Here is a 19,901-nt window from a genome sequence, read left to right as displayed (position 1 = left end):
TTTTTTATGTCAACCTTTCAATCTTTCAGTAAGGTGGAGCTTTTGGCATCAGTTAGATACAGTAGACCTACCTATGTGATTAAATCCTTTCATTCAGGCTTTTAAATCAACTATATAAACAGTTATAGTGATGTGGTAAGTTTATATTATGCTGTTTAAATCCAATGGATATCTTTATGGTCAGGTGAGTGAATCATGTGGACCGTGCTCCTATTTCAGTATATGCAGCTTCAGAAGTTTGTATTAGTAGTGATATATATCCACATATAAGGTGGAGGTAGATAGACTGTAGACATAATAAAATGTACTATTAAAATGAAATGGGTTTTGTAATGCCCCAGTGACTTGCAATTAGTGCCCCAAGTTGCCACATCTATAGTTACTGTATGTAAGCAGGGTGACTTTATATTTGATTAATACGCGTGTTTGCGCTGTTGCTGTCATTTTGATAAATCTTTGGGTTTCTGCTGCAGGACATTTGCATCAGTGCAGTGAAGGAGCGGGACATTGAACAAAAGCTGAAGCAGGTCATCGCCGAGTGGGACAACAAGACGTTCACCTTTGCTGTCTTCAAGGCCCGCGGAGAGCTGCTCCTGAGAGGCGACAGCACATCAGAGATCATTACCAGTATGGAAGACAGCCTGATGATGCTGGGCTCACTTATGAGTAACAGGTACATGAACAACGTCTTAGGACGGAGTATCATTTAAGCATAAAAGTCACTGGGAACAGCATTATTAGGTTGAGATGCCTCAGGCTTTGTGTTACAGTAAAAGAGCAGCGTGGGTCGATATATTTTCTTGCCCCGCTAGTGCTGACGCTCTAAGAATGGCAATGCCAGTTAGTCCGTCCACTTTACTTCAAAACAACAGATATCGAAAAACTGCTGGCCGTATTTCCATGCCGTACTATACTTTGTCCCCTACTTTTTCCCCTCTGCACCAAATCTCGTCCTAAAAAATTGTCAAATGCAAGCTCACAACGTGTCACTTCACCTTTCTAATATGTTGCTTTACTGTAGTGAAACAACAAAAATATTTCTGTGATATAGAGATGATTTCTTGTCTGCATTAATTGCTGATTTAATTGACTATATTTGGTTGTAGCTGAATACACTATGTCCTATATATAATTGGCTGCTTATCTCAGACTAGTATTGCCTCCTGCACTGTCAACTTGAATAACACTGATCTTTGATTCTAGTCAAGCACCTCTACTTGCTAAAACGCCTACACTCAGTATGGCCCTTAAAATGCACCACATAGTGGAATAGGTGATAGAACAGATTGATACCGGGAAGAGGCAAAGTTAATTGGGCAGTTTAGGTTTACTGTAATTGCACCAACTATCGCCTCACTCAGATAATGACATAATTTAACCTGATCGTTACATCGGGTGCTACTGTAAGTATGTCTCCTCCGGGAAGATTGCTAATACAAGCCATTATTGCTGTCAGATAATGCAACCTTTTGCAAAGCTATAACTACGTTTTATGTAATGTAATGCTGTCAGCCTGATTATTAACCCTTTAAGACCGGGAACGCATCTGTGTGTCATTTTAAGATTTCTTTGGCTATTCAAAAATAGCAGATATACAAGCTCATAGCGCGGCACAGAGTGCCGCGCTATGAGCTTGTATATCTGCGATTTGTAAATCGTGAACATTTGTGCAAATCTTGGAATATATATATTTTTAAGCGAACATTTGTAAAATATTTAGTTCCAGAAGCAAAGATTTGAGTTACTAATGTACGCAAAAATAAATAAAAAATAAAATATTTGCACACATTTTCATGATAAAAAAAAAAATAGCAGATCTACAAGCTCATAGCCGCGCTATGAGCTTGTATATCTGCTATTTTTGAATAGCCCAAAGAAATTTAAAAATGACACACAGATGCTGCGTTCCCGGTCTTAATGGGTTAAGTGAAGTTATTTATCCTGACTGGACCTCTGCAGATACAACACTCCTTTCAAGACCCAGATTCAGAAGTGGGTGCAAAATCTGTCCAACACCACGGACATAATTGAGAACTGGATGACCGTGCAGAACCTGTGGATCTACCTGGAGGCTGTGTTTGTAGGAGGAGACATCGCCAAACAGCTGCCTAAGGTAGATTCAATTACAGGGGACCCAATTGGATAGGGTTTTTTATCTATTATAGATTTTGTGATCCCAAGGACAAATTAGGTTCATGTGGGTTACACCATGTGCACACACACACACACACACACACACACACACACACACACACACACACACACACACACACACACACACACACACACACACACACACACACACACACACACACACACACACACACACACACACACAAAATGCATCCGGTATCATTGCTTGCATTGTATTGTTCTTTCTTATCTAACCAAACCTGATTAATGTGCCTTTAAGAACCTAATATTTTGGGGAAATAGGGTTTTGGCAGCGAATAAAAATTCAGAACCATCTGACATTAATCTCTGACAGTAATATTCCATACCTTCAGAAGTACATCGAACATTGTCTACATCCATACAAAATATATATATATATATTTTAGTGAAAGTGGGTAACTTACTTATTTACTGATATCGTCAGTGTTACCGTAATCTAAATGTGAGTGTACAACTGTAACCAAATGGACCTGTAAGGGTTAGAAATGGATAAATTAACACAGTTTTACCGTGTACCACACAAATCAGATGTGAGTGGCTAACTAATGTACCCAACCGCCTTAGGAAGCAAAGCGTTTCTCCAACATCGACAAGGCATGGGTGAAGATCATGTCGCGTGCCCATGAGATGCCCAACGTGGTGCAGTCATGCGTGGGAGACGAGACCATGGGACAACTGCTTCCTCACCTCCTTGAGCAGCTGGAGATCTGTCAGAAATCACTCACAGGGTGAGTGGGAAAGAATCATTCACAACTAAACTGAAATAATCACTCTCAAAACGCATCGTAAACAAGGTGACAGGATGACGGGCATGAAAAAAGAAAGAAAATCTCAAATAAAAATTAAGAAAGCCTTGATCAGAAAGTAAAAGAAAAGTGACATTTTAATTCTGTTTCAATGATTATTTTAATTTAGACATAAAATAACACGATATATTTTTCTTTTACACTTTAAATCTTCTGTATCTTCTGTTACTGCCTTTTATTTTTGGAATTTTCTGCTGTACAAATTCCCAGTTGGTGCAATTTCCATAAACACGTTTTATTGTTTACATTTCTGGGTTTACTATGTTCTCCAGCTACTGTACATCATTCAACCAAACCAACCATTTTCTGTATGATGTTCTCTTTCAGCTGTGATGAGATGTTGCGTTGTTCTGTTCTTTCTTCCAGATACTTGGAGAAGAAACGGCTGCTGTTCCCTCGTTTCTTCTTCGTCTCGGACCCTGCCCTGTTGGAGATCCTAGGCCAGGCCTCTGACTCCCACACCATCCAGGCCCATCTCCTCAACGTCTTTGACAACATAAAGTGTGTCCGCTTCCATGACAAGGTACATCGTTTGGGATACGAGTCGGCACACATTTTCCCTTTTTGTTGTCTCTCTCCGATAGTGAAATGAGTGAATAAGTGAAAAGAACCACGTGGCACCATGGTTTGAACCACAGAAGCCTGATTTATACTTTATTGTGCACATGGCAAAATTGCAGATCTATAAGCTTACGGATTGCACGTTGTCGTACAACGGAGTATAAATTAAGCAAGAGTGTCACTCCACACTGTAGGAATAGAATAGAATAGAATAGAGTGCTACATTTCTTTGCAAACTAGAATTCTCCCTCACATTACTTTAAGGTCCTTATACCGGGAGCATGTAGGCTACCGGTAGCAATTAAAGAGATCGAATATTTGTGAATATTTTGCATCAAACTATTAATTTGGTGAAGCCCCATTCATACAGGTTGAAGCTTTTATTTGTGGTGAAAAATCAACCTTTTTTCAAAAATAATAATCATCGGCATGTCATATTCTGTGTACTCATGATACAAATGAGTTTGAAAAAAAAGTGTAATTATTGAACAGTCCTTAACACTTCAGTCTGTGATAACAATAAAACGTAACAATAAAACTGATTTAACTTCCCAGGTTTATGACCGTATTATGGCCATATCATCACGGGAAGGGGAGACCGTGAATCTTGAGCGTCCGGTTTTAGCAGAGGGCAACGTGGAGGTGTGGCTCCATGCTCTGCTTATGGAATCGCAGAGATCTTTGCACATGGTCATCCGACAGGCTGCTCTTACCATCCAGGAGCCCGGCTTCCAGCTCATCGAATTCCTCGACTCCTTCCCTTCTCAGGTGGGTCAAACACAATCACATTCAGATCAAATTTCGTGCCAAAGAGTGTATTTAATTTTGTGTTTAAACTGATCACGTTGATATTACCTATATCCATTATACGGTAAGAAGCGAATCAAAGTCAGATTCAGTTTTTATCATCAGCGTTGAGTCTCATCTTCATGCCGAGCCAGGGTTTTGCAGAAATTTGTATTTACTGCATTTGCCTCTGTGTACCGCCAATAATATAATAATAATATTGTCTTCTTGGCTAATAAAGGTGATTCTCTATTGTCACTCAATCCATTTAATTCTAAGCTCTGTGCAGAATGGCTTAGGTCCAAAGGGCCTCCAAAGTGTAATTTCAGTGCCGTGATTTATGCATAAAACAAGTGTTGCTACATTTTCACAATTCCATGAATGTCATAAGATCGTATATAATCTCCAAGTGATCTCGTCCTTGTTTGAAGGTGGGCTTGCTGGGCGTCCAGATGATTTGGACAAGGGACTCTGAGGAGGCTTTGACCAACGCACGCTATGACCGGCGCATCATGGCCAAGACCAACCAGCTGTTCCTGGATCTGCTCAATACACTGATTGACATGACCACCAGAGACCTAGGGGCTGTGGAGAGGACCAAGTATGAAACACTCATCACCATCCATGTCCACCAGAGGGACATATTTGATGACCTGGTGAGTAGAGCAGGATAGATAGTCGGATGATGACATTTGTTAGGTGTGTACAGGAGCTTTCCGCCTCGTGTCCAGGCAAACAAAGGCCTTTGAGTGCACCCACTTTGACACTCGGTAACTCTATTGATTTTGCACAAAGAATAGGACAGTTCCAAGTAGAAGCCATGTAACGTAATGCGTAATGCCTTACCACATGTTTCCAAACACACAAAACATTTTGACCGTACCAAAGAACAAATTCAGATGATAAAATAAATTATTAAATGTTCTTACAGTGGGATGATGCTGGATTTGTAGGCATTGCTGCTCCGCTCCGCTTAACTTTCCTCACTACCAATGTAGTGAAATATTTTGGCCTCAAATGTTGCAGTTAATCACTGTTTCCAAGCTTGAAGCTCAGGAGAGTGTGGTACAAATTAAATATTACATTTGCAGGAATTCCTCACTTAAAGTCTTTATTGCTTCTTTAGAAATTGCCCACCCATTAGTCAAAAAGTGTGGAGGACGTTTTTCAAATCACTTCCATCTTTTGTCTACTTTCACTTCACCATCATTCTTCTATTCCTACCCTCATTATCTTCCTTTCCCCTATCCTCCATTGGTTTGTTGAACGTTCTCTCTCTTGTCACCTTATACTATTAATGTGTCCCCCTTCTTCTTTTCTCTCTTTGACTTCACCTACATTTTTTACCCCCCCCCCCCACTGCCTTTCTCCTCATCCCTATCTCTTCTCCATTCTTCCCTCTACGTTCTCTCCTTCTTCCCTCCCCCCTCTGCCTCCCTTCTTTTTGCTCTCACATCCTTCTACTCCCTACTCTATTCCTGTCCACCCTTTCACCTTACCTCTCTCTCACCTCATCCCCTCTAATCCTCATCTCCCATTACTTTCTTCTGCCGCCCCACATCTCCCCTCTGTCCCCAATTCCCTGATTCACCTCTGCACCCATTGCCTATCCTCTCTCTACAGTGCCGGCAGCATGTGAAGAGCCCCAGCGATTTTGAGTGGCTGAAGCAGTGTCGCTTCTACTTCAACGAGGACTCCGACAGGATGATGATCAACATCACAGACGTGGGCTTTGTCTACCAGAACGAGTTCCTGGGATGCACTGACAGGCTGGTCATCACGCCACTGACTGACAGGTACAGTACGTGGTCACACGGAAACACACTGACAGAACGATACCAGACGAAAATGTTAGTCTAACTAAGGGGAGGTCCTTGGGCTTGACAGGTAGAGAACACGCACGCACGCACGCACACACGCACACGCACACGCACACACACACACACACACACACACACGGGATGTGTGTTTTTTTTTTTTTAGGAGAGGAGAGCGGTTTTGAAGACCGGATAGGGTACAAATAATGAGCAGAGGAGAGAGGAGAGAGGAGGCGTTGAGGGAGTCGTTAGGGATGAGATCTGAGATAACGGTCATCACCTCTGTCTCTGACAGGGTACAAAAGAGAGGGGGATAAACACAGGGGGCGAGAGAGGTGGATAATCAGGAGGGAGATGCATCCACAGATAGAGACAGAGGCAGGCAGGCAGCCAGACAGACGGCCGGACGGACGGACAGGCAGGGGCACACAGGAACAGAGCAAGATGAGAAGAGACAGGAGAGAAAATAGATGAGAACAGACAGCAGCATGGAGCCACCAGCAGACATCAGACAGCGGCTCCCCAGAGAAGTGGCATCCTCCAGGCCTCATGGCCTTCAGCACTCCCTAATGCCTGGATCCCTGTTCTACTGTGTCTCTGCACCCCGTTGTCTTTCTCTCTGATGTTGCCTGCCTCCATGTCGGATGAAATGAAAATGAATCGAGGCCTTGGTGCCAGGTGGCTCAGCCAGTTAGTGCCAGTTAGTTTCCCAAACAGTGGGTCGCAGACCCATGTTTGGGTCGCGGACCCATTTTTATGGGTCACAAGTTATCAGTTTCCTTCAGTTTCGATATCAGTTTATTATTTCAAAATGATGCTCAAAAATGTAAAATAATCTAAAATTTTCAGAAACTGATAACACATTTCAAACATTTTTCAATAGAATTTCATAAATAAAAGAAAAACAAAGTGAAAATAGCAGATCTACAAGCTCACAACGTGTGTGTGTGTGTGTGTGTGTGTGTGTGTGTGTGTGTGTGTGTGTGTGTGTGTGTGTGTGTGTGTGTGTGTGTGTGTGTGTGTGTGTGTGTGTGTGTGTGTGTGTGTGTGTGTGTGTGTGTGTGTGTGTGTGTGTGTGTGTATTTTCCAGGTGCTACATCACTCTGGCCCAAGCGTTGGGCATGAGTATGGGAGGGGCTCCAGCAGGTCCTGCAGGAACAGGTATAAGGCTGATCCTGAGTGTTAATTTAACTCTTGTCGTATTCAAAAAACAATTGAATTGAATGTAAAAATCACTGCTCTAAAGGTAAATACTGAAAACCGAGGTGTCAGAAATCCTATGTTTGCTTGCTTGTCAGGTAAGACAGAAACCACAAAAGACATGGGCCGCTGTCTCGGAAAGTATGTGGTTGTCTTCAACTGCTCTGACCAAATGGACTTCAGAGGTCTGGGAAGGATTTTCAAAGGTGAGAGACGTAGTGTTTTTGTATGAAATATATTTTTACAATATACTGTATGAATAACTCGCAATGATAAAATGAACAATCGACAATAATGTGAAGATTTGGAATATGGTACATTTGCAGTTGTAGTCCATGTAATGCAATGACCAAAATACAATATTAGGTAGCACTTGCTATGCATCCTATGTGTATAACGCATCATGAACATACTTATAAGGCATTATAATCTGCTCATAACCCTGTATAATCAGATGTATAAGAGCTCATAAATACTCTTAATGCTTTATAACCATAACCATAACACATTATAAGGCATTTTATAATGACTTATAAGTATCAAGTGTTATAATACTTCATAATTGATGCTAAACTGCCAAATTAATTATCATAATTATAATCCATTATAATCAATTGATAATGCTTTATTATCACTGTTATAATGTGTCATAATTATTATAGTGCATTATTATAATGCATTATACTACGATTATAAGTTATTATAAGTGGTCATTTCTTACTTTATGATCATTTGATGAGGCTTTATTATCACGTTTACAATGCCTTATTATCACTTATAAGGCATTATACTGTGATTATAAGTTATTATAAAGTGGACATTATGATAATTTTATAAGGTGTTATTATTACATGTGTATCACCTTTAAATCACTGTACTAATGCATTATAATTACTGTTATAATGCATTACACTATGATCATAAGTTATTATAAGTGGCTATTTGTTACTTTATGATCATTTAATAATGCTGTATTACAATGTCTAAAATGCCTTATACTCACTGTCATAACGCATTTTAATAACTGTTATAATGCCTTATTATCACTTATAATGCATTATAACTGTGATTATAATGCATTATAGCAGAGCATTATCAATTGATTATAATGGATTATAACTATGAGAATTAATTTCGGGTTGCATAGCAAGGGTTACAAAGTGGGGAGCAATTATGAAGTATTATAATACTTGACATTATAAGTCATTATAACATGCTGTATAATGTGTTATGATTGCATTATACGTTGTTATGAATATTTATAACTTTAATCATCACATGTTATAAGCATAATACAATGCATTTATACTTGAACGTATAAGTCTTTATAATAAGCTTTATAATGTGTTATGGTTATGGTTATAAAGCATTATGATTATTTATAAGCTCTTATAAATATGATTATAAAGGATTATGATCAGCATTACAATCCCTTATCAGTATGTGTATAATGCGTTATACACATGGATGCATAGCAAGTGCTACCCAATATTATTTATCTCTATATTTCATATATATTTTTTCTATCTATTAAATTAATGCCCTACTTTGTCCTACAAGAGTGTCACGCAAAAGTTTCTAAAATAGCTGATCTACTATCTCACAGCGCAACACATTACGATGTGCTGCGAGATATTTTTGAAGGATTTTGAAAGTGAAAGTGAAATTGATATAGTCTGTCTGTGGGTTTTATACATATTGAACCAATGAAAAGTAAGAATTGTGACTAAATAATTACTACATTGAATCCATTGGAACATAGATTATGTTTCTCTCTTCATTTCCTGAGTGTATAATGTACAGATGTACACTCTCAGAGTTCAGTTAACACTCAAGTATGTGTGAATGCTGTGTCCAGGTCTGGCTCAGTCTGGCTCGTGGGGCTGTTTCGATGAGTTCAACCGCATCAATCTCCCCGTGCTGTCGGTGGCGGCTCAGCAGATCGCCATCGTCCTCACGTGCAAGAAGGAGCGACGCAGGAACTTCATCTTCACAGACGGGGACAATGTGGAGATGAATCCAGAGTTCGGCATCTTCCTCACCATGGTGAGGATCAGGGCAGGGGACACTTCAGCGTTCAGTTTAAAAAAACACTTAAACCCCATACGTTGTTGAGCGGTGTCCCTCAGGGCTCTATACTAGTAACATTTCCTCCTAGGCCTTTCAGGGCAATCGGACGCTGTGTTCATGATTTGAGGCATTTCGTTCCAAAAATGTGTTTTGCAAAAATCGACCTGCTGGTGGCGCCATAATAGGCCAATGTGAAAAGGGTGGGATTTCTTCGAATCTGAAGGAGTAATATAAAAAAACAGTTTTACAAAAGTCGGCCTCCTGGTGGCCCTATAAAAGGCAAATGTGAAAGGGCAAAGGTTTTTTCTTGGCCTCTAGGGAGGCAGATGTGACTCACTGTATATAGTCATTCTAGGCAGTGTGCGTGCAAAGTTTTACGCGGATCGGTGCAATTATAGGTAAAAACGCGAATCGACCTGTTATAGCGCCATCATGAGGCCGATTTGACCTATTTCAAGTGGCAGTTTGGGGGACTAACATAGTATACTTTCAACGTATTATTTCTCGATACAATGACGAAAACACATTTGTGTTGACTGTTTTTTTTTTACGTACATGTTTTAATATCAATGTTATATTAATGTTTTGCCAATTATTTGGGGGCCCATTTGCAATATCCTCGTGGCATCATGGCCCCCGGCCCACAGGTTGAGAACCACTGCTCTATTCCACTAAGCTACTGAGAAATACCACAAGAACAATGTTTCTGTTAATTACACCCTGCTGGAATTAAAGCCTCACCTCACATACTGTATCACTTAAAGTAAATAATGATGGCTTTCCCCTGCTATTTTACTGATTTATTAAGCATTAAAATTGAATTCACCAAGCAAAAATGTAACACTAATTAAGTATTATAAAGGTTAATTGTGCAGGGCAGAAGTTAAATGGGTTATTTTCCAGCCCTTTATGCACTATACATATTTAACAAGATAACTTGGTATTATTAAGTTATATAGAACTATTCATTATTCAGTAACTCGCAGTTCACTCGATCTGCTCTCCCAAGACAAATAATTTAATAGAGCAACCCAGAATGACTCTTGCGGGCTGTTGAGAAGGGTCAGAGATTATATTGAGTTAGAGAGATTGTTATGAATGTGTACAGTGCAGAGAGAGCATATTAGCATAGCAGAGGTAGGTTCTGAGCTGTGTGTCCAGGGGGATTTCCCTTGCTGAAGGCATAATGACTTCTCTAAAGTCTGATTATCTGATTACATCACTGTGTTGTTCATTAAAGCCCCAAATGTACTGTAATATGTGCAGCTAATAACTTTGCAATGGAAAACAATGTTAATGAAACAAAATGGAATTTGCTTTGTTGAAATTGTAATCTCTTTGGATTGTTATAAAGAGACAATGTACATGACTTAAAATCATTAGATTATTTCACATTGTCTTTTCCATTAGATAATAATAATATAAACGTTTTAAAACATATTAAAACGTTTATTTGGGGGTATTGTGTGACTCTAGTGACAGTTAAATGTCTTATTTTATTTCCTACAGTATGTGAAAATGTATCACAGTAAAATGTATCCATTTATAACTCGATAGTGTGTAGAAATACTATGGACTGATTACTAGAAAGGTAATCAGTCCATTGGGTTACATTTGTAGACTCTTGGATGAGTCAAAGTAACGTTTATTGTATTCTTGCTGTTAAACCACAAGTCTGATTCTGATTTCAAATCTTTATATCTTTCACCTGATCAGAACCCAGGATACGCAGGTCGCCAGGAACTTCCCGAGAACCTGAAGATTAACTTCCGATCGGTGGCCATGATGGTTCCCGACCGTCAGATCATCATCAGGGTCAAACTGGCCAGCTGTGGGTTCATAGATAACATCGACCTGGCCCGCAAGTTCTTCACTCTGTACAAGCTGTGTGAGGAACAGCTCTCCAAGCAGGTACGTAGAAATATACTGATGGTTAGTGTGCCAGTGCCTACCACATCTTCTTACAATAAATGTACCGAATCTATCTCTATGTCGGCCAGATAGGCGGTTGTCCAGAACCGCAAGAAAAGGCTCTGGTCGTGGCCCAAATCAGCCCATTGATTGCCATGGCAACCCCAGCCTAGGCTTGCTTGGCAAATTCCACACACCTGCCATTTGATTACTTTAGTCAGTCCACTTTCCACAGTGAGTTTGCTCTCTTCAGACATTCTCCACACATTCTCCACAGACGTTTACTACTGCACAAGGACTTTCCAGAACTGCCAACACCTGTGCTTCATATTCCTGTCTCTCTCTCACTACTGACTCTCAGTAAAAGGCAGTAAAAAGCCCCATTCAATATTGAAAAAGAAAGAAAGAAATGTACTAATGTTTGGTTCAGAAATGAGAGCAGTGTACAAACACCTGTCCTTGTGAAATGGACTGTCCAGGGTGAAATCAGATGGATGATGTACGTGGCTATCTATTTAACCTTTTTTAACCCCTTAAACCTTATATACTACATTTATAGCGGTCTATACGATCCTCCTTTTTTCTCTTTGCTGAAATACCCAATCTAAAAGCTCACAGTGTCAAGCCACGATACAACACGTGACAACATGCCCAGAACGGGGACGCTAGGGTTCACGTGGTTAAATCAACTCCAGTCATGAAGAAGAAGAAGTTAACAAAGAAGATGAGACAGGTTTACTGAGCACATGACTTCACTGAGGCTGTGCAGTTTGTATTCAGTTGATGTTCTGTCCTCTGCCCCGTAATTTCTCGTGCTTGTAATATTAATATTCAAGTCTGAACTACTACAGGCGTGGATCTTTTAATGAGCTGTCCTGCATCTAGAACTAATGAAGTATAGGTACACAGTAAAAGCCCTCAGTGTTAATTTATCCATTTGTACACTCATTTAAATATATATATATATATATCTTTATTAGAATCACGTAGAATAGAAAACAAGTGGCAGTCAGACATTTTTACATTTTCTCCCTTTCCCCAACCCTCCCCCCATGTTGTTATTGCTGTCATATTTTCCTTTTCAAAAGATAATACAAAAATTCAGTAAAAATACAGTGGAATAAAGAAACGGACCAGACAAACAAACACGCAAACATGATTTCATATTTGGTATAAACAATGGAATGTGATTTCCATTGTGAATAAATAGAATTAAAAAAAAAAGAAAAAAATAGACAGAAACAAAAATAAACACAAAATGGATTATCCAGATGCAAATGCGCCACAAGCCCATGTAAGCAACACAAACCATTTGTCCACTCTTGAGTTAAATTAACACAGAGTGTCTTACTGTGTATAATACTACTGTATGTATGTTTAAATTAACACCTCCCATCTGCATCCATGCTTCCAGGTGCACTATGACTTTGGCCTGCGGAACATCCTGTCAGTGTTACGGACCCTGGGTGCCGCCAAACGAGCCAACCCCAACGACACAGAGTCCACCATCGTCATGAGGGTCCTCAGGGACATGAACCTGTCTAAACTGGTGAGTAGTATACAATAGAACAGTAAGTGGAGTTTGGGGACCCCCAGTGCATGGTCCTTGAGGGGGTTCCTGTATATGGTATCAATTGGGGGGTCCAGGGCTTAATGCATTAAACTGGGGGTCGATCCTTGAAATGAAAGAGGTTGAGAATCGCTAGATGTACAGTATAGATGGATAGATCTCTGGAATAAAATGTAATCTGGTATAATCATGTGAATTTATAAAATAACATTTTGCACACTGGGACACCAGTGAACCCTGCTCTGCACGCACATGCTGTGACTCATGTAAACCTGCTTCTTTCTCAATGAGGCGTGATAAACTCTCCAGTTCTCTCCCGGTTCATTTCACTGAACTGTGTGTGTGCTTGTGTGTGCCTGTGTGTGCTTGTGTGTGTGCGTGCTTGTGCGTATGTGTGTGTATTTATGCCATTAGATTGATGAGGATGAGCCACTGTTCCTGAGCTTGATAGAGGACCTCTTCCCAGGCATCCAGCTTGATAAAGCAGGCTACCCTGAACTGGAGAGTGCCATCGACATTCAGGTAGGAGAGAGAAAGGAGGCGTGTGTGTGCGTGTGTGTATGCGTGCGCTCTCTGCCTCTTACACAAGCGTGTGCGCTTGTGTTAGAGGGAGAGGTTGGTGAATTGAAAAGAAACACAGGAAATCGAAAGTCATAGAAGAGACAGAAAGAAAAAGGGAGCCAGAGACAGATATGCTCAGTCTACTGTATCTTTCATGTCACCCATAATTGCCTCAAGATATTGCTCTGAAAGAAATAAAACATTGCATCATGTACCATTTCTAAAGTATCTGTGGCAAGTAGAAAGCGTTGAAAACCTCAGCCATCACATGTCTACTGTTCTCATAATGTGTGTTTGCTTGCATTTTTTTATGAATGCAATTTTTCCACATCCCTGAAGCTGTGTATGTCCTGGGATTTGTTTTTCTTGCTGTGAAAATGAAGGAATATATATTATATTATGTCACATGTGGATCAGTATTGTGGAATATAAATGCCCCGGAGAAGCATATTGACTGCATGAAGACTGAATATTCAGCATTTAAGATTCAATATTCAGTACGAGAGTCAAATTCTTGGATCTCGGCCCCTTGACAATGCAATAATATGAAAAACAGCACAAAAATAGCAATACAATAATAGCAATAGCAGTAAAGACAGTACTATTAAAATACAATAAGATTTGCACAATGCAACAATTACACTGTGTCTGTCTGTCTGTCTGTCTGTCTGTCTGTCTGTCTGTCTGTCTGTCTGTCTGTCTGTCTGTCTGTCTGTCTGTCTGTCTGTCTGTCTGTCTGTCTGTCTGTCTGTCTGTCTGTCTGTCTGTCTGTCTGTCTGTCTGTCTGTCTGTCTGTGTGTGTGTGTGTGTGTGTGTGTGTGTGTGTGTGTGTGTGTGTGTCTGTCTCGGCACAGGTTCAGGATGCCGGACTCATCAGCCACCCTCCATGGAAGTTGAAGGTCATCCAACTGTATGAGACTCAGAGGGTCCGACATGGCATGATGGCTCTAGGACCCAGCGGGGCTGGGAAAACCACCTGTATACACACACTGATGAAGGCCATGACAGGTGTGTGTGTGCGTGCACGTTTGAACAAGGTTTACCCTCGCCGTCTATAGTTCCGCTGCTACTATTATGTCCATTTTATTGTGTTGTTACTTTAAAATTATTTGGGGACCCCCCTGGGGGTCCCGACCCACAGTTTGAGAACCACTGCACTATAGCACATTAGTGTCGGGGATTAAGTCCATGTCGCACAATGCCCTGACCTTATTTCTGTACATTAGTCTGTGTAATTAACTCTGGTCAGTTCCATTACACGACACAGCTTGACTCTCATCATCACCTTAGCACTCTAATAACCATACACTATGTAATGCAGGCTGAATGCTATAGTTATAGAAGACTGATTTATACTACTATAGTGAGTAAATATTTACTTTACTCTCAATTATGTGTCTATTCTATCAAATCCAGTTGTCTGTGTAATAATGTACAGTGCGTCACATGATATGTTATGTTTTGTGCCAGTTTCAGTATTCTGCATCTGAAATGATTCTTGATTCAGATTTTGTGTGTGTGTGTGTGTTTGCACGCTGCCAGATTGTGGCCAACCGCACAGAGAGATGCGCATGAACCCCAAGGCCATCACAGCTCCTCAAATGTTTGGCCGCCTGGATGTCGCCACTAATGACTGGACGGATGGCATCTTCTCTACGCTCTGGAGGAAAACCCTGAGAGCCAAGAAAGGTTTGAGGGACTTCAATGTTGATAGGATTGATTTTCTTGACTTTTTGCTTGAGCTGAGTTGTGATTAATCACATGAACACTAGCTGCCCTATTCTGGGACATATCTACAAGCTCCCAACATTGTGAGCTTGTAGATTGGCTATTTTTGGCTATTAGGAGCTTTGGTGTAGTATAGGGGAAAAAAACGTTATACTCCTGGGGGACCCTGTTCAACTACAGTATACACAGTAGGGTTTAAGTGGATAATTCAATCGATTCTATTTTCTGAACAATCCTCTGATTCTTTTCAATGAAGGTATTACATTTAGAATAATGTATTTAACTTGAAGAAGGTAAATCAAAATGCTGATAATTGTTTTTAATTATCAGCATTTAGCAGCAGATAAGACTGTGTTGGCTCTCTATAAACAATTAGTATGTAGTTTTACTTGGGTAAGGTGCTACGTTGTAACATTATTCACTTCAAGTACTGCCATTTTGTTGAATGATGCTCATTAAGCTTACTCTGGGACTGAGTGTACCTGAATTCAGTCCACACAAATGTTTATGGAAATCCAAGCCAAGTAAAGTGGCTAACAAGGGATCCTGGCTTCACTTTTGCATCCACTCATGTCGTGTCATAAAAATAATTATGGTAAAGTTGGCCTCAACATTCAGAGTTAGAGATGACACATTTATAAGGATAAGGCCTGCTTTATACTTTACAACTAAGTATAAATTGTGCTTAAACCCCCTGAGATGCAGCATCTCGTTTTCAAGGGGGTCCTTCAAATCAGAATGTTTTAGCTTTCTGCTCAAGTAAAACTTGAGTTTGTGAGTAAAAGTGTGGCTGTTTGTGTATTTCAGTATTTCGTTGTTTACATGCTATTTTACTGTGCAAAGAGGGAGATGTACAGTATTCCTTTAATCTCAGCGAATGGGGGGCCGACAGCCATTATCCTTTAAATTACTCTCTTTATTCTCTCTGTCCCTCTCTGACTCTTTCTTTTCACTCTTTTCTTTCTTGTTTCATCATATCATCATTAACTAGCAGTGCTGCAGCTGTTATCAGCTTTGAGCCACTGTTTTTACTCAGCCCAAAGTCTTCATTACCAAAGAAGTCTATTCTCGAACCATCTCCGTCTCCAAGTGTCATACTAGTATACTGTAGTATAGTCATAGATTGATCACACATGTTGAACCATGATTCCACATAAATTAAACATGGTGGCTATGATATGTTAGAATATGCTTTTTTCTTCTTCTTGCATAATCATTGTTTTTAATCTTGAATTAGAGCCCTGCCGCTAGCAGGGTTCTAATTCAAGATTGAAGATTGTAAATAGCCAATCATTTTTAATTCATCCATTAAGGATTGTAATGTTGGTCAATCGGTCTGTCCCTCCAACTCTTTCCTTCCAAACAAGACATCTCAAAAACTGCAGGCCGGAATCCTTGGAATTTGCTGTGCAAATGCTCAGCAGAGGATCAACCCTACAGATTCTGGTGACCCCATGGTCTTTCCTCTAGCGCCACCCTCAGGCCAAAAGATCTGCTTTCGTTCAAGATGTTTCAAAAATCTTTCGGGTGGATTGCCATGAAATTCTGTCTGCGTGCATTCATGTTCCCTGGAAGATGAACCCTTACCCTTATTTGAGTGACCCCATGGTCTTGCCTCTAGCACCACCTTCAGGCCAAAATTTCCAGTTGGGTGTAAGGAGCAGAACGGCCTCTAGTGGCCACTAGCAGGGCATTTGTACTCTTAAAGTCTTGTTTCCTTCTACTTCATTACATGCCATTCTTCTGTTATTTGTATGTGTATATTCATGCTGTAGCTACATACTGTACAGTACATCTTCATCTTGGCCACTTTTGTTGAAATGAAGTACTTGTCATGCAGTATCCACGATACTTATACCATCAAACTGTCATGTTGGACCACATGTTGCACTTTCTAGAATTAATTTTCCACATTTCTTTCGTTCCTCGTCTCTCAGGAGAGCACATCTGGATAGTCCTAGATGGCCCAGTAGATGCCATATGGATTGAGAATCTGAACTCGGTGTTGGACGACAACAGAACACTGACGCTGGCCAACGGAGATCGCATACCCATGGCTCCCAACTGCAAGGTGGTGTTTGAGCCACACAACATCGACAACGCCTCGCCAGCCACCGTTTCGCGCAACGGCATGGTGTTCATGAGCTCCTCTGTGCTCAACTGGAGCCCCATACTGGAGGTATATATATATAGCCAAATGATTAATTATTCAACAAGTGTTTATGGCTGTAATATGCACATGAATCATTCCCCTATGCTGTGCTTCAGTGCCTCCAGTCTCCAGAGCTATAGTACGGTACAGATCCTGCCTCACCTCCACCTTAGCCCATTCAATCCGGGAACGCATCTCTGTCATTTTAGATTTCTATGGCTATTCAAAAATAGCAGATATACAAGCTCATTGTGCGGCACCGAGTGCCGCGCTATGTGCTTGCAGATCTGCTATTTTTGAAAAATCTTGACAATTTGTGCAAATCTTTGAATATATATTTTTTTCACGATTTTTCAAAAATAGCAGATATACAAGCTCATAGCGCGGCACTCGTTGCCGCGCTATGAGCTTGTATATCTGCTATTTTTGAATAGTCAAAAGACATCTAAAATGACACAGATGCGTTCCCGGTCTTAATGGGTTAATTCTAATCATTCATTATCACTATTTGATATGTTTTTTAATGTATTTAGTTTATAGTTTAGTTTAGTTCATTTTTGGATGTCAACACTAACTTGCCATACTGGTTTGTTGACGGTTCATTGAGCCAAATCCCTTTGCAACTGTTCATTATCTTTTTAAAAGGCAACAAGCAGCAGGGATTCAGTTGCTTTGACAGCACATTTGAACACCCACTTCTATGGATAACATGTGCATGTGCACACACACACTGAGCCCACGTGTGTGCCAAACACCAAAATACATATTGCTCCCAAGACCCTGTCGACACCCACATGCTCACTGACCCCCCAGAGCACTTGGCTGCAACTGATTTAATGAGCAGAGAAGAACAAGCCTACTCGCAATACTCCTCCAGGGTGGCGGCCTATAGCTTCAAAGCAAGATCTCTTTTTTCTCTGATTTTGTACAGAGAGAGAGGGATGCACAACATGGTGAACCATGAAAAGCAATGTAAAAAGCTGTTGATGTCTATGCAAAAATTGCTTTCCACAGAGAATACAGAAGCAGGATTGTTGCTTCTGTAGTCACATTTATGAAGATGAGTGTGCGTGTGTGCGTGTGCGTGTGCGTGTGTGTGTGTGTGTGTGTGTGTGTGTGTGTGTGTGTGTGTGTGTGTGTGTGAGTGATATTTCATCAGTGGAAAAATGATAAACTAAATAAAGATATTATAGTGCGCCTTTGTGTTATTTTGCTGTAAAATTGGTTTATAGCTAAACTTGAGTATAAATTAAACAATGTGAACAGAGAGTATGAACACTCTGGATTAAATGAAAGGCTCAAGGTAGACGGGCCAACAGTATCATGAGAAGAAGAAGACAGCCAGCACTCACTTCTGAGTGCTGGCTGTCTTCTTCTTTTCCTATAAATTAAGCATAATGTGTTACTTTTTCAGGGCTGGTTGAAGAAACGCTCCCCTCAGGAGGGTGATGTGCTGAGGGACCTCTTCTCCTCCTCTTTCCTCGAGCTCTATTCCTTCAGTGTTCAGACGCTGGAGTTTAAGATGGAGTTACTGGAGGCCTTTGTCATCATGCAGTGCATCAACATGCTCCAGGGACTCATACCACCGAAGGTAGGCTGATGAGTCATCTCACTCTGAGTACTCTGTTCTACGGTCAGACATAATGCAGAGACGAATCATTTGCATTTGAGTTCAAAGGAATAATTCACCCAAAAGACTACTCACCCTTATGTAAGTTGAAACACAGAGTTTCTATTTCCACATAACACACAGTTAGAAGGCACTCTTGCAAGTGCAAGATCAGAGTGAGTGCCATGAACCCTAGTCAACAAACGACAGGGTAAATGGTCAAGTAAATAGAGAATTAAATTAAGTGCTACAGTAACAAGTCTTAACGACTGTAGGATACTAGGTAAACACCAGCATAGTATCTGTCAAATTAACATGCTATCTAGTATCTAAATAACATTCTTGGCCGTTGTGGAAAAGTAATGGGGAGTCAGTCTGTAGTCCTGTGGGGGGGGGGGGGGTCATTTGACAGCTTGGAGCTAGGAGGGAGAAGAGTCTAGGACGCTTGGAGCGTTGGTTAGAGTGTCGTAGCAAAGGGAGGTAGAGGGGTGACATGACCTCCATGGCCTTGTACAAGTCAGTAAAACTTTGCAGCAAAATGCAAAACAAAAAACTTAAGTCAATCTGACCAATTATGGTTAGAGTTTCAAAAAGTGTATAAAATTACTCCATACAGCTCATACCGCATGTCCTCGGAAGCAAAATGATTTCACTGTGATCACGTATTCAATACAGCATTCATGCTGGCAAACGCTCAGGCATTTTCTGTTTGTGTGACATAGAGCTCTTTATGTAAACATGGGATTTGCGTTTGTGTTGAGATTTTGCGTTTGTGTTGAGCAGAGCATCAACGCGTATTTGTTTTGGTGTCAAAAGACTTAGATTATGCTGCACAAGCTGTTTGAAATATTTTTGTGATCACATTTTGTGACCATTGACTTCTGTTGGTTCTGAGAAAGCTGGCAAAAAAAGTTTTGCTGGCAAATTCCTCATATATTGTTTGGTAAACAAAGCT

General features: G+C 40.5%; 1 protein-coding gene across 1 annotated transcript in view; it reads left to right on the top strand.

The window, feature by feature from the left end:
• Positions 1–19,901, top strand: part of dnah5 (dynein, axonemal, heavy chain 5) — a gene marked incomplete at both ends in the record, with an annotated part of 153,136 nt that overhangs the window by 40,410 nt on the left and 92,825 nt on the right. Inside the window, 17 exon segments of the mRNA XM_080426081.1 lie at positions 474–673; positions 1,960–2,113; positions 2,740–2,903; positions 3,348–3,504; positions 4,098–4,310; positions 4,760–4,984; positions 5,952–6,124; positions 7,236–7,306; positions 7,444–7,551; positions 9,204–9,391; positions 11,132–11,326; positions 12,741–12,875; positions 13,311–13,418; positions 14,312–14,465; positions 15,000–15,146; positions 17,123–17,364; positions 18,752–18,928. Of these exon segments, the coding sequence (XP_080282207.1) occupies positions 474–673; positions 1,960–2,113; positions 2,740–2,903; positions 3,348–3,504; positions 4,098–4,310; positions 4,760–4,984; positions 5,952–6,124; positions 7,236–7,306; positions 7,444–7,551; positions 9,204–9,391; positions 11,132–11,326; positions 12,741–12,875; positions 13,311–13,418; positions 14,312–14,465; positions 15,000–15,146; positions 17,123–17,364; positions 18,752–18,928 (2,811 nt within the window).

Source organism: Gymnoscopelus braueri (genome assembly GCF_963280865.1).
Source record: "Gymnoscopelus braueri genome assembly, chromosome: 4".
In the NCBI taxonomy this organism is placed as follows: Eukaryota; Metazoa; Chordata; class Actinopteri; order Myctophiformes; family Myctophidae; genus Gymnoscopelus; species Gymnoscopelus braueri.
This window is presented reverse-complemented; position numbering and strand designations above follow the sequence as displayed.